General features: G+C 39.3%; 1 protein-coding gene across 3 annotated transcripts in view; it reads left to right on the forward strand.

Moving 5' to 3' along the window:
• Positions 1-14,051, forward strand: part of WDR49 (WD repeat domain 49) — a 160,191-nt gene extending 146,140 nt beyond the window's left edge. For 2 of the 3 annotated variants that reach the window (XM_020878618.2, XM_070466465.1), the window contains one exon: positions 12,006-14,051. In XM_020878618.2, coding sequence (XP_020734277.2) covers positions 12,006-12,136 — 131 coding nt within the window. In that variant the 3' untranslated portion in view covers positions 12,137-14,051. The remainder of the gene's footprint in view (positions 1-12,005) is intronic. The other variant, XM_070466464.1, reaches the window with a different exon arrangement.
• Positions 14,052-14,111: the final 60 nt, after the last annotated feature.

A 14,111-nucleotide genomic window follows, 5' to 3' on the forward strand; every position in this document is an offset into this window, starting at 1 on the left:
ATCTGCCTACTCAGAAGGATATGCTACAGTCAATACTGTCAATACTGGGTTTTCGTTGCTCTCTATAGTTCTTAAGCTATAGGTAAGACATATACATATAAAACCCACCTTGTTTTATAATACAATCTTAAATCTAGTATTAGTAAAGAAAAAGAATCTGATATTATGGAAATCTTCTTACTTGAACAAATAAATACAAGGAGAATGTATTTATAGATATAATCAGTTTATGTAAGAAATAAGAGATTTCTACATGTTATTCATTCCAGGAAATTTTAGATAACTGAAGGTCCAGATTGAGCACAAAACTCAGAGACATCTTAGAAGTAAACAAAAAAATCCTTCCTATTATATATCTTTGCTTACTTGATAGCACCATAAATTGAGTCCTACAAAACAGAAGTCATTAATGTGTGAAAAACATTTTTAAAAGATTCAACAGATGGTTCACATCATATGTCATCAGGGAAATTCAAAGTAAAAAAGAACAATGAATTATCACTATGCACTCATTGGAATGGCCAAAATCTAGAACACTGACAGCACCTAATGCTGGTAAGGTTGTAGAGCAAACAACCAACTATCTTCCAAAGTGGCCGTACAATTTTGCATTCTCACCACGGGGAGAGAAGCTAATCTGAAGGTGCACACTGCAATTCCCATGATTCCCACTCTGTGGGATTCTGGAAAAGGCAAAACTATGGAAACAGTAAAAAGGTCAGTGGTTGCCAGGGAAGGAGGAGAAGAGGTGAATAGGAAGAACACCGAAGATTTTTTTTAGGACAATGAAAAATCTCCATGTGATGTTAAAATGAATGATATTTGTCATTATCCTTTAAATATCCATAAAATGTGCAACACCAAGAGTAGACCCTTTAGGTAACTATGCAATTTGGGTGATTATAATGTGTCAGTGTAGACTCACCCTTACTGAAATATATGCCACTCTGGTGTGAATAATCTGGATAATGGAGAAGGCTATACCTGTGTAAGGGGAGGGCATATAGGAGAAATCTTTGGTAGCTTCCTTTCAGTTTTGTTGTAAGCCTAAAACTGCTCTTAAAAAAACCAAAATCTTTTTTAAAAAGGCTGAACAGGTCATTTCAGCCTGCTTATTTAACTTATATGCAGAGTACATCATGTGAAATGCCAGGCTGGATGAAGCACAAGCTGGAATCAAGATTGCTGGGAGAAATATCAATAACCTCAGATACTCAGATGACACCACCCTTATGGCAGAAAGTGAAGAAGATCTAAAGAGCTCTTGATGAAAGTGAAAGAGGAGACTGAAAAAACTGGCTTAAAGATCAACATTACGAAAACTAAGATCATGGCATCTGGTACCATCACTTCATGACAAGTAGTTGAGGAAACAATGAAAACAGTGAGAGACTTTAATTTCTTGAGCTCCCAAATCACTGCAGATGGTAACTGCAGCCATGAAATTAAAAGATGCTTGCTCCTTGGAAGAAAAGCTATGACCCACCTAGACAGCATATTAAAAAACAGAGACATTACTTTACCGACAAAGGTGTGTCTAGTCAAAGCTATGTTTTTCCAGTAGTCATGTGTGAGTTGGACTATAAAGAAAGCTGAGTGCTGAAGAATTGATGCTTTTGAACTGTGGTGCTGGGGAAGACTCTTGAGAGTCCCTTGGATTGCAAGGAGATCCAACCAGTCCACACTAAAGGAAATCAGTCCTGAATATTCATTGGAAAGACTGATGTTGAAGCTGAAACTCCAATTTTTTGGCTACCTGATGTGAAGAACCGACTCATTGAAAAAGACCCTGATGCTGGAAAGATTGAAGGTGGGAGAAGAAGGGGACGACAAAAGATGAGATGGTTGGATGGCATTACCGACCTGATTGAGATGAGTTTGAGTAGGTTCTGGGAGTTGGTGACAGACAGGGAAGCCTGGTGTGCTGCAGTCCATGGGGTAGCAAAGAGTCAGACATGACTGAGTGACAGAACTGTACTGAACTAGTCATTTAAGAGCCATATGAAGACCACTAAAGCATTCTGGTAAACTCACTACTCTGCCAACAACCTGTTGCTTGGTTACCTGATTGTTATTCAGCGATAGCTGAAATGAAATGACAGCTTGGCCATCCTGCTCTAGAGTCTAGATATAGGAATTAGAACCTTGATGTTAAAACATGTGCAGTGGATTGTAGCATGGGCATCACCGAGGAGGATGTTAGAATTTCTGAATCACAGGCTTCAACTCAGATCTGTGGAATCAGAATCTGCATTCTAACAAGATTTCTAGGTAATTCCAATGCACCTTGATGTTTGAGAAGCACTTATCTAGAGGACTTAGAATAAGATGGAGAATGCGAATTAAAGAGAAAGTTTTCAGAATACTATATATTCATAAACTAACAACAGCTGGTCATTGCAGTGCTCTATTCTGCATGGTTGCTAAGTCCCTTCTTGCTCAGGTGCCTTTGTGAGGTTTGTCACTGTTGTTCATCTATATATAGTCTTCAACCTGGGGGCAAAGGGAGACCAGATGACAAAAGATTAACTTTGCTTTATCAAAATCACTGAATCATTTTATTTTCATGAAAATGTTTGAATAGCTTCATGACCACCACATTTTTCATTTTTATCATTTTAAAAACACCTTTTGGTTATCACTATTAACAAATCTTGTTTGGCAGCCAACTATAAAATGAAGTGATCAATGTATAGTGTTATCTTGTCCTGAGTAGGAAGTAGAGACTGTAAATGTTTACTGATAACACTTGATGTTAATTTTTAAGAGCAAGTGTTATGGTTAGTGGATGGATATACAGATTTGTGACATGGAAATCCATCCTTCTGTTACTGTAACAGAGTTTCTCGGGTCTCTGGAATGTATGAATTTCAAAGTGTGAGGAGTGAGCCTGCCCTTTTACAAGCCTGAAGAATCTTCATTCATTTGTTCATTTATTCAGTATATATATATTTTTTACCATCTTCTAAATACCAGACACAAAGCAGTATGCTAAGGGTGTATGGGATATAAAGGCAGACATGGTCTGTGCTCTTATTGAATTTATTACTAGGAGCAATAACTAAATAACTGAATATAAGAAGGTACATTTGGATAGTGATGTTGATAAAGGGCGGCTTCCCAGGTGGTACTAGGGGTAACGAACCCACCTGCCAATGCAAGAGATGTAAGAGGTGCAAGTTCGATCCCTGGGTTGGGAAGATCCTCTGGAGGAGGGCATGGTAGCCAGTATTCTGGGCTGAAAAATCCCATGGACAGAGGAGCCTGGCAGGCTACAGTCCATAGGGTTGCAAAGAGTCAGACACTACTGAAGTGACTTAGCATGCACACATTGACAAATGGTATGAAAAAAATTAAGTAAGATAATGTGATGGGATGTGACTAGATGGAGCATCAGTGAAAGTTTCTCTAATTGTTGAGCTGAATATTGAAAGATAAGAGGAAATAGTTCTTCAAACAACTGGGGGCAGAATATTCCAAGAATGGGAACAGAAGTGTAAAGCTACATGTTGGTGTATTCTAGGGACAGAAATGTCAGTGTTGCTGGAGCAGAGTGAGAGAGATTCTTGTAGGGGGTATGAAGTGAGGGTGGAGGGGGTTAGGGATCAAGTCACATGAGGCCATGTAGCCTGGGCAATAAACCTGGGTTAATTTTAAGTGTGAAGGAAGTCTTAGAAGTCTTAAGGATGGAATGTGACCCAATGAATCCAAGTACATTGGCTGTTACTTTCTCTTCTGAGTGAACCACTCGCCAAGATCCCAAGTAAGATGTTGGACCCAAAGGACAAGAAGTTTGAGGCTTGAGGTCTACATGACACCTATGTGGGAACTTCAAGGTGCTTTAAGATAAGCTGTATGTTTGAATAAATATAAATTTTATTTACAAAGAGTATCTGACAGGTTCCAGTCACAAATCACAGGAACCTTGACAAACCAGTCTATTTGTCTTCATAAGAACACTTCACCCTTCACGATTGTTCTGCCTTAAACAACACACTTTATGGCAAGTGTATCAGTCAGAGTTCAGGGAAGCCGAACTAGCAGGACCATATATTGAAATTTATGACAAGGAATCACCTTACGGGGTTGTGAGGTCTGGTGCAGCAAGTCCAAGAAGAGTAGGGCTGAGTCAGGAAGGAAGATTACGGGCAGACTGATCACAGGCTAAAGCTGTCATCCACAGCAGTTAGGACAGGAAGAGCATGGAACTCTGTGGGCAAAAGCAGAAGCCTTTGTCCAGTATGTTGGCATTTCCTTTCTCTCATAAGGAAGCCTCAGTCCTGCTTTTGAGGTCTTCTAACTGGCTAAGTCTGGCTTTCCCAAATTGTCCAGGATAATCTCCCTACTAAGAGTCCGTTGATTAGGGACTTTATATTTGCAAAATTTCTTCAGAGCAACACTGAGTGTTTGACTGAATAACTGAGAAGAGTCTTGAGAAGAGTCTGTGATGAAAACAAGTCATCACAGCAAGGTTAAAGACATCCTTTTATAATCTTAAAGAGGTTCAGTAAATGGATATTGGTTTCTTACACGTATCATAATCAATGGCAGACTCACTCATGTGCAAACCTTATGCCATGAATCCAGCAGGTGTTGTTACTCTGAATAGCGAGATGAATTGAGGACCATTATTCATTTAGAAGGTGTTAGGTTAATGACATGAATTTTGCCACATAAAGGAGATTGTCAGTGAAGCTAATGTAGGTTAAGTTATGTAAGTTTTATCCACAAACACCCCTGTGAGTATTAGGAGTTACTAATCACTATGGGGGCTCAGATGGTAAAGAATCAATCTGCAATGCAGCAGACTGGGATTCAAGCCCTGGGTCAGGAAGATCCCCTGGAGAAGGGAATGGCAACTCCTTCCAGTATTCTTGCCTGGAAAATCCTGTAGACAGAGGAGTCTGGTGGGCTACAATCCATGGGACTGCAAAGAGTTGGGCACAGTTGAGCAACTAAGCCTTACCTTACCTTGTCACTTCATGGCAAATAAATAGGAAAAATGTGAAAACGTGTCAGATTTCATTTTCTTGGGCTCCAAAATCAATGTGGATGGTGACCGCAGCCATGAAATTAAGAGACGCTTGCTCCTTGAAAGAATAGCTATGTCAAACTCAGTGTTTTAAGAAGCAGAGACATCACTTTGCTGACAAAGGTCCATATAGTCAAAGCTATGGTTTTTCCATTAGTCATGTATGGATGTGAGAGTTGGACCATAAAGAAGGTTGAGTGCCAAAGAATTGACACTTTCGAACTGTGGTGCTGGAGAAGACTTTGAGAGTCCCTTGGACAGCAAGGAGATCAAACCAGTCAATCCTAAAGGAAGCCAGTCCTGAATATTTATTGGAAGGACTGATGCTAAAGCTGAAGCTCCAATACTTTGGCCGCCTGATGCGAAGAGCTGACTCATTGGAAAAGACTCTGATGCTGGGAAAGATTGAGGTCAAGAGGAGAAGGGGGCAACAGAGGATGAGATGGTTGGATGGCATCACTGACTCAATGAACATGAGTTTGGGCAAACTCAGGGAGACAGTGATGGACAGAAAAGCCTGGCATTCTTAAGTTCAGGGGGTCACAAAGAGTCAGAGACAACTTAGCAACTGAAAAACAGCAACCACAGCCAGAAGGAGTTTTAAGGTGTTCTGGGTCAAGAGAGGAAGTCAGGTTGCAAGCAGGGATCATTTCCAGGTAAACATTTCAGTTGCCTTTTGTAAAAGAAATCTGAAGACAAAAGGACTCAGCTCTACAAAGCTTCCAGTAATTTGTTGAGATTTATTTTCTCATTCTAAATACTTAGCCACTTTTATGAATAATTTTGTGTTTGTAATTTTTTGTTCATTTTCTTAAAGAAAACTCTCCAAATTCTAAGCATCAGGCCCAGAAAATAGGTATTCATCCTTGCCTATGAATTTTTTATCATTTGTTTTTTAACTCAAAAGTAAATAAATAAATTATCCCAGAAAGACTGCCCCTGTCAAGAACTTACAAAGGCCTTTTGGTTCGTTATTGGCCGAACGGTCCCCCAAACCAGTCAGTTACAATGAAACTTCCCCATCTAGTTGAGACACATCTCAGTAAAATGCTAGAGTTTATTTCAGAAGCAGCAGTCACAGTGGTCCTCAGGAGACTTCTGAGGCCTTCAGAATGCCTTGTGATGCTACAGTGCTTACCTGCCGGCACAGAGGGCAGAATCAACTGCGAACTGGCAGGAATCCACACCATCTTGTGTTGCTGGTATTAGGGCAGTGGAAAGTGTTTTCATTTTTAGCTTTGCTTATGAGGTAGGTCCAGGTTGCATTTTGTCTTATTAACAAAATAAAGGGCTTCCCTGGTGGCCCAGTGGATAAAAGTCCACCTGCCAATGCAGGGGACGCGGATCTGATCCCTGGTCAGGGAAGATCCCACCTGCCTCGGGGCAACGAAGCCTGGGTGTCACAACTACTGAGCCTGTGCCCAGGAGCCCCAACCAGCTCCTGAGTCCATGTGCTGCAGCCGCTGAAGCCCACGCATCTAGAGCCGCTGCTTCACGGCAAGAGAATCCACTGCAAGAAGCCCATGCACCACAACTAGTGTAGCTCCCGATCGTCACAACAAGAGAAAGCCTGCATGGAGCAGTAAATACCCAGCGCAGCCAAAAATAAATAATTAACATACACATATTCTTACATGAAAAACAGCATATCTTCCTATTGGTCAAATATTAGAACATATAAAACATTCAGTGAGAATTCTCTCTCCCATGATGCTGAAGTTTTCACTCAGCCTGTAATCTTTTCTTTATTTTTATCTGGGGGCGTTGTTATACACTTGTATTGGTAGTACTTTTATAGTCAGAGGTTTAAATAATTCTTCCAGCACTTTATTTTTCTAGGACAGTAACAATTAGATTCATGTTGACTGATGATAAAATGAGCATGTTTCTTCATTCTCCTCCCCCTCATCCACCACACAATTTTATTCAATAATATGATCTTTGTGCTTTTGTTAAATTTGCTTCTGCTTCTATCACTTGACTTGTTGGTTGAAGTCCTTTCTCTTTCAGCTGTTACTGAATTATCATGAATGAAACTTATTTCTTACTCTGTTTTTGTTAATTTCATCTGGCATTTGCCTTCTAATTTGTCATCTGACGCTATGCTGTTTTACTCTCACCTATACATTTAACTCTTGCCATACTCTTCATGGTTCTCAAGGCAAGAATACTGAAGTGGTTTGCCATGACTATGCCAAAGCCTTTGACTGTGTGGATCACAATAAACTGTGGAAAATTCTGAAAGAGATGGGCATACCAGACCATCTGACCTGCCTCTTGAGAAACCTGTATGCAGGTCAGGAAGCAACAGTTAGAACTGGACATGGAACAACAGACTGGTTCCCAATAGGAAAAGGAGTACATCAAGGCTGTATATTGTTACCCTGCTTATTTAACTTATATGCAGAATACATCATGAGAAACGCTGGGCTGGAGGAAGCACAAGCTGGAATCAAGATTGCCCGGAGAAATATCAATAACCTTAGATGTGCAGATGACACCACTCTTATGACAGAAAGTGAAGAACTAAAGAGCCTCTTGATGAAAGTGAAAGAAGAGAATGAAAAAGTTGGCTTAAAGCTCAACATTCAGAAAACTAAGATCATGGCATGTGGTCCCATCACTTCATGGCAAATAGATGGGGAAACAGTGGAAACAGTGGCTGACTTTATTTTTCTGTGCTCCAAAATCACTGCAGATGGTGACTGCAACCATGAAATTAAAAGACACTTAACTCCTTGGAAGGAAAGTTATGACTAACCTTGACAGCATATTAAAAAGCAGAGACATTACTTTGCCAACAAAGGTCCATCTAGTCAAGGCTATGGTTTCTCCAGTGGTCATGTATGGATGTGAGAGTTGGGCTATAAAGAAATCTGAGTGCCAAAGAATTGATGCTTTTGAGCTGTGGTGTTGGAGAAGACTCTTGAGCGTCCCTTGGACTGCAAGAAGATCCAACTAGTCCATCTTAAAGGAAATCCGTCCTGAATATTCATTGGAAGGACTGATTGTGAAGTTGAAACTCTAATACTTTGGCCACCTGATGCAAAGGGCTGACTCATTTGAAAAGACCCTGATGCTGGGAAAGATTGAGGGCAGGAGGAGGAGGACATGACAGGGGATGACATGGTTGGATGGCATCACCGTCTCAATGGACATAGGTTTGGGTGAACTCCAGGAATTGGTGATGGACAGGGAGGCCTGGCGTGCTGCAGTTCATGGGGTTGCAGTCAGACACGACTGGGCGACTGAACTGAACTGAACTGAATACATTTAACTATTAAATACATTCAATGCTCACCACCATATCTATTTCCAAATTTTCCTCAGTCATTTCTCAGTTTATGTTGTAGTAATTTAAAAGACACTTAATCCTTGGAAGGAAAGTTATGACCAACCTGGATAGCATATTAAAAAGCAGAGACATTACTTTGCCAACAAAGATCTGTCTAGTCAAGGCTATGGTTTTTCCAGTGGTCATGTATGGATGTGAGAGTTGGACTGTGAAGAAAGCTGAGCACCGAAAAATTGATGCTTTTGAACTGTGGTGTTGGAGAAGACTCTTGAGAGTCGCTTGGACTGCAAGGAGATCCAACCAGTCCATCCTAAAGGAGATGAGTCCTGGGTGTTCATTGGAAGGACTGATGCTGAAGCTGAAACTCCAATCCTTTGGCCACCTCATGAGAAGAGTTGACTCATTGGAAAAGACCCTGATGCTGGGAGGGATTGGGGGCAGGAGGAGAAGGGGATGACAGAGGATGATATGGCTGGATGGCATCACCGACTCGATGGACATGAGTTTGAGTAAACTCCGGGAGTTGGTGATGGACAGGGAGGCCTGGCGTGCTGTGATTCATGGGGTTGCAAAGAGTTGGACATGACTGAGCGGCTGAACTGAACTGAACTGAGTTTCCTAAAAAGTACTGTTGGGAGCAGTAACCCCTGAAAACCCTGCATGTTGAAACTATTGGTAGTTTTCAGATTTGAAGGGCAGCTTGGATGCTTGTAATATTCATACCTCATATTTTGTTTGCTTGCTTATCTTGTGAAAGTTGCTGTGTCTACTATCTACTGGTATTGATTGTCACTATGAAGATACCTAATATATGACATTTATTTCTCTTCACTTGAGTGATGAGGTCATTTAGGTTGGCTCTCAAGTGATTCTGTCTTTATCTTTAAAAACTAATGATTTTGCTATTGTTTTTGGCTATTCTGAGTCTATTATTTCTGGCACAGTGTACGTCTTCCCCACCAACCCCCAAACTGACAAAAAAAAAATTAGATTTTTTTACTTATATCTTTTGTGCCCCAACTCCTTCTTTCCCCTAGCGATATCACCAAACTCTATCTTTTCCACAATTAAAAAAAATTGTCTCAGGCTAGTAACAAAGATTGCCTGTTTCTAAGCTATACAAAACATAAATTTATACCAAGAAATATCAAATTTACCAGAAAATAAAGGGATCAGGATTTTGGAAAAGTGAAGACATGTTAATAAAACTGATTGTGTTTGGAACTAAGTTACCAAAAATGCAGAGGCAAGACTGAAGCTTCTTTGGAACTTAAAAGTTCCAAAATACATTCCATGGGCTGAATTGTGTTTCCCCAATTTCCTAGCCCCCAGCATCTCACGATGTGACTCTATTTGGAGACAAGGCTATTAAAGAGGTGATTAACAACATCTTTTCTGTTTGTCAGGTTGTCTCTTATTGAGGGTAGTTTTACTACATAATGCTTTAAAATATTTCTGCTTACATTTTCTTTCTTAAAGACTCACCCCATTTATGCTTGCTGGATCTTTTTTTCAGCATCTCTCATTTCCCTCTAATTTGTTCTTTTAGATTTTCATCTTCTCATATTTGCTTTTCTCACTTGGATACTCTATGCCTCCTATTGTGTTACCACAATCTATTTTCACTTGTGGTATTTTTTCCCTTAAGTTCTGCCAGTTGACTTTTCATCACTTCCCATTGTGTCTTCATCTCTTCCCTGATTTCTTTCACTCTTGCCCTGTGATCTTCCATACAGAGATAAGCACTTTTTAAAATTTTGGAATTTAATTTGTCACAAAATTCTTACTAACAATATTTGTCTACGGGCAACATGTTCCTGGTGGTGATATTTGTATTAATGAGTTTTGCTGCTCTTTTTAAAATTCATTTTAATTTGGCTTATAATACATTTGTGTCCTTGCTATGCCAGCCTTTTTAAAAAATTTACTCTTTTAATTAATTGTCATTAATGAGGTTGGTTTTCATAGACTTGAAATTTGTAGTAGGTCCTGGGACCTGTAGCAGGTCCCAGGCCGAGAGCCTGGGACGTGCGATCAGTGTGGCCTTCAAGTTTTACAACCTGTAGAGACGGTCTTCTTTTAGCAGAAAATGGCTCGTAGGTGTGATTCTTTATGTAGTCCTGCCTCAGATGTTTCTCTGAAGCACATGAGAGCTTTCAGTTGCCAGCCTTGTTCACCCCATGTAGCATCCATAGGTGTAAATGAAAGATAGAGTGCTTGGACCGTAGGGTGAGCCCCTCATCTTTAGTGAGCGTCTCTTTGCCAGCACTTTCTGAAATGCTGCTGCTCTCTGCATACTTAGCAATTTCTCTTTGTAACTTCGGTCCAGTCTCTGCCATTTGCTGCCCCTCGTCATGGTTTGTAGGCTGCAGGTTAGGTCTACCTTGGGGTTATTTGTTTGTGCAGTTATTTCCTCTTACTTTCCTGGTTGTTCTTGTATAATATCCAAGAACAAAGAGGGTGAGATACTGACTTTTATAGTTATGTTTGTATGGGACATGGAGAGTTTGGGTTTTCTTTTTTTTAAGTCCGAATGTATAAAGATGCTTCTATACTGTGAGGTTTTTTCAATGTTTGTGTAGTTTCTTTGTTTCGTATTTTTTGGCTTAGTATTTAAAGTGGCCCTCAGTCCAGCTCAAATCTCATTCTACTTTCCTCTCCATTATATATCTTACACTTCTTTTAGCCCTTTCTAAATTACTCAGAGTGGCCAGAAGAGTAGCTCTCTTTCTCCATACTTGTATTTACTTTGTTCCCTCTAGTTGGCTTTCCTTTTCTCCTTTGCAAATGTTTCCTCATCTCCATAGTCCTCTCTATCAAGGATAATTCTCTCTGGGCTTCAGGGTCTATCTCAAATAGCAACCAATTCTTAAAATCTTTTCTCTGATATCTGTGTATTGTTATAATCTCATTATGTGTTTAACCACCATTTACATGGCTCATATTCTCTTAGAACAGATCCTATTATAGATGATATTTGGGTTATTTGGCTACAGCTCTCACTTTCTACCAGTTGGAAGGAAGACTGTGACTTAGTCATATTTGTGCCCCATTTATACCTGAGTATAGTGTGTAATGTATATTCAATAAGCATTTGTTAAAATGACAAAATTTAGCAAAAGGCCAAAAAAATTTTTTTTGAGTGCAAGACACAATTTCCTTCTGCTTCTCACTAACACATATAACCATTCATGGGGTTAATTTGGCTGTCTTCTGAAGCCACAGATCCCTGCAGATCAAGCTATCTTATAAGGATGTGATGGCAGATGTACTTGTTTAGTCATGCAGACAGTCACACTGTGTTTTGATGATTTTAATTGTTTTATTTCAATACAGAATAATTTGTTCTTTGCTTTGTATGAGTCCTTGATAGCTGTTAAGTAGATGAAAAAACAAAAATGGAAAATGCAATCTTCTTTAGTCTTTCCCTGTTAACAGTAGATTTCTATCATGATATAAATACATTAATAGATGAGCTCTGTTAAAACTTTACTTCTAAATTTAAATTGAATTAAAAGGAATAGAAGAAGCTTAAGCGAAAATTTTCCCAGGAGACTCTTGGTTTTAAAAGCATCCACATTTCAAGAAGTGAAAATTGAAGATTTCTCCCCACTGTTTCATTTAATTGGATCTTTTACCAACTACAATTTATATGTTACTTTCTACACCATTTTGCAGCATTGAAAGCAATATTTGATGAGAAAAACCTGTTTCCCAAAGAAATTCTGGATCGTGAAAGAAGAGCCAAGCAGTTACGTCAAGAAACAAGTAGTAAAGTGAAGATAAAAGGAAATAAGAAACCATGGTAATTGAAAGAAAAATAAATATTTCATCATTGCATGATGTATATAAAATGCACAAAAAATGGAATCAAGAATATTGCTCCTTTCTTTTACTCTATATTTGAACTCCAGGAAAATTCATTTTGGAACAGTGTTTAAGTGCTGCTTTTATCCATCACCTTTCAATTTCTCTCCTTTTTTAATAGAAAAATATGATTAAAGAGGGGACAATAGCAGCTGGTGTCTATTCTCATGTTGCTATATAAAAGTTCCAACTTTTTTCCCAAACAATTCCAGAACAAAGTATTCTAACCAGTCACACTTTTTGTTGCTCCTATAGACAAATATGTTTGTTCAATTTTCATTGTAAAATCAATTTGCGTTGAAGTTAAATATGTACTGACACAGTGAATATAAACTTGACTAAGAAAAGCATTCAGGGTTATTTATGCTCTTTTGGTTTTAAAAAATGATTCTGATAATGCAATTAAAACTTGTCAGTAAAAATTATTACTACTAAGTTTTTAATGACATGGCCATCCTTCCAGGCGCTTATTGAGAAATCACTGCACATGCTCTATACTTTGTTATGCGCTGCGCAGTACTTAGTCCCTCAGTTGTGTCTGACTTTGTGACCCCATGGACTGTAGCCCACCAGGCTGCTCTGTCCATGGGGATGCTCCAGGCAAGAATATTGGAGTGGGTTGCCATGCCCTCCTTACATTTTGTTATACTGTTCTCTAAAATTGAGTGGCATAGCACAACCAAATAGGGAATGGCCTTAGGGAAAAATAGGGCACTGGGTTGTATAAAATACTCATTTTATGTGGAAGGTCAAGTAGGGACTATTTGGTTTGGCTTATGAAAGAGAATTCATGGGAGATACAAACTATTCTCAAATATTTCAAAGCTGCCTTGAAGAAAGAGGGTAGAAGTAGAACTGATGGGCACACTTGTAAGAAGGCAGATTCTGGAATGTCTTCCTAATCCTTGTTAAAACTTGAAAAGCTTTCTTATTTTCCCTTTCCTTCCCATCTTCATTTCTCATCTTGATACAGAATTATTGGCAGCAGTCCTGCTGCATGGCTAGGGAAGAAAGTAGGAGGACCTGAGAGAAAACTCAGCAGAGATAAACTGGACCCAAGAGTATGGGTGGGGGAGGTTAGTGGGAAAGGGTATTGGTGGATGGGAAGGAAGAGGGTTGAGCAGAAGTGATGACCAGCGTAGATGGGAGATTGGTTATATTATAAATAAATATTGAATAAATAAATGAATAAATTAGTAAGTATATTGAGAATAATGAGAGCCAAGTATCTCATTGTTATAGAAGGTATTTATAGGACTTCCCTGGCGGTTCAGTGGATAGGAGTCTGCCTGTCAATGCAGGGAACACTGGTTCAATCCCTGGTCTAAGACGATTCCACATGCTGCAGAACAGCTGAGGCCCTGTGCCACAGCTACCGAGCCCCCACTCTAGAACTTGCAAGCTGCAACTAATGCTCTCACGTGCCACAAATACTGAAGCCCTCGCACGTGTAGATCACATGCTCTGCCACAAGAGAAGCCACTGCAGGGAGAAGCCCAGGCGCTGCAAAGAAGAGTAGCCTCTACTCCGCTCACCGCAACTAGAGAAAGCCCATGCAAAACAACGAAGACCAAGTCAGCCAAAATAAACAAACAAATAAATAAAGGTATTTGTGAAATTTGAAAGGAAGAAAACTAGAAAGAACCTTGAGATTTGGGCTTTGGATTATAGACATCAGTTTGAACTCATGATTTTAGCTAACTAGCTAGCTAGATAAAAGAATGAAATTTTTAGGAAAAATTCAAAATTGTGATTGCAGCTTATTCGCAAATGATTCAGAAAGTACTAATTATAATGTTTATGTATTTATGTACATAAAAACACACCACATATATTTATCTACACATACACCCATATATATATATATATATATATATATATATATATGTGTGTGTGTTTGTATATATATATATATAT

This window comes from Odocoileus virginianus, chromosome 4, assembly GCF_023699985.2.
Source record: "Odocoileus virginianus isolate 20LAN1187 ecotype Illinois chromosome 4, Ovbor_1.2, whole genome shotgun sequence".
NCBI classification, from domain to species: domain Eukaryota; kingdom Metazoa; phylum Chordata; class Mammalia; order Artiodactyla; family Cervidae; genus Odocoileus; species Odocoileus virginianus.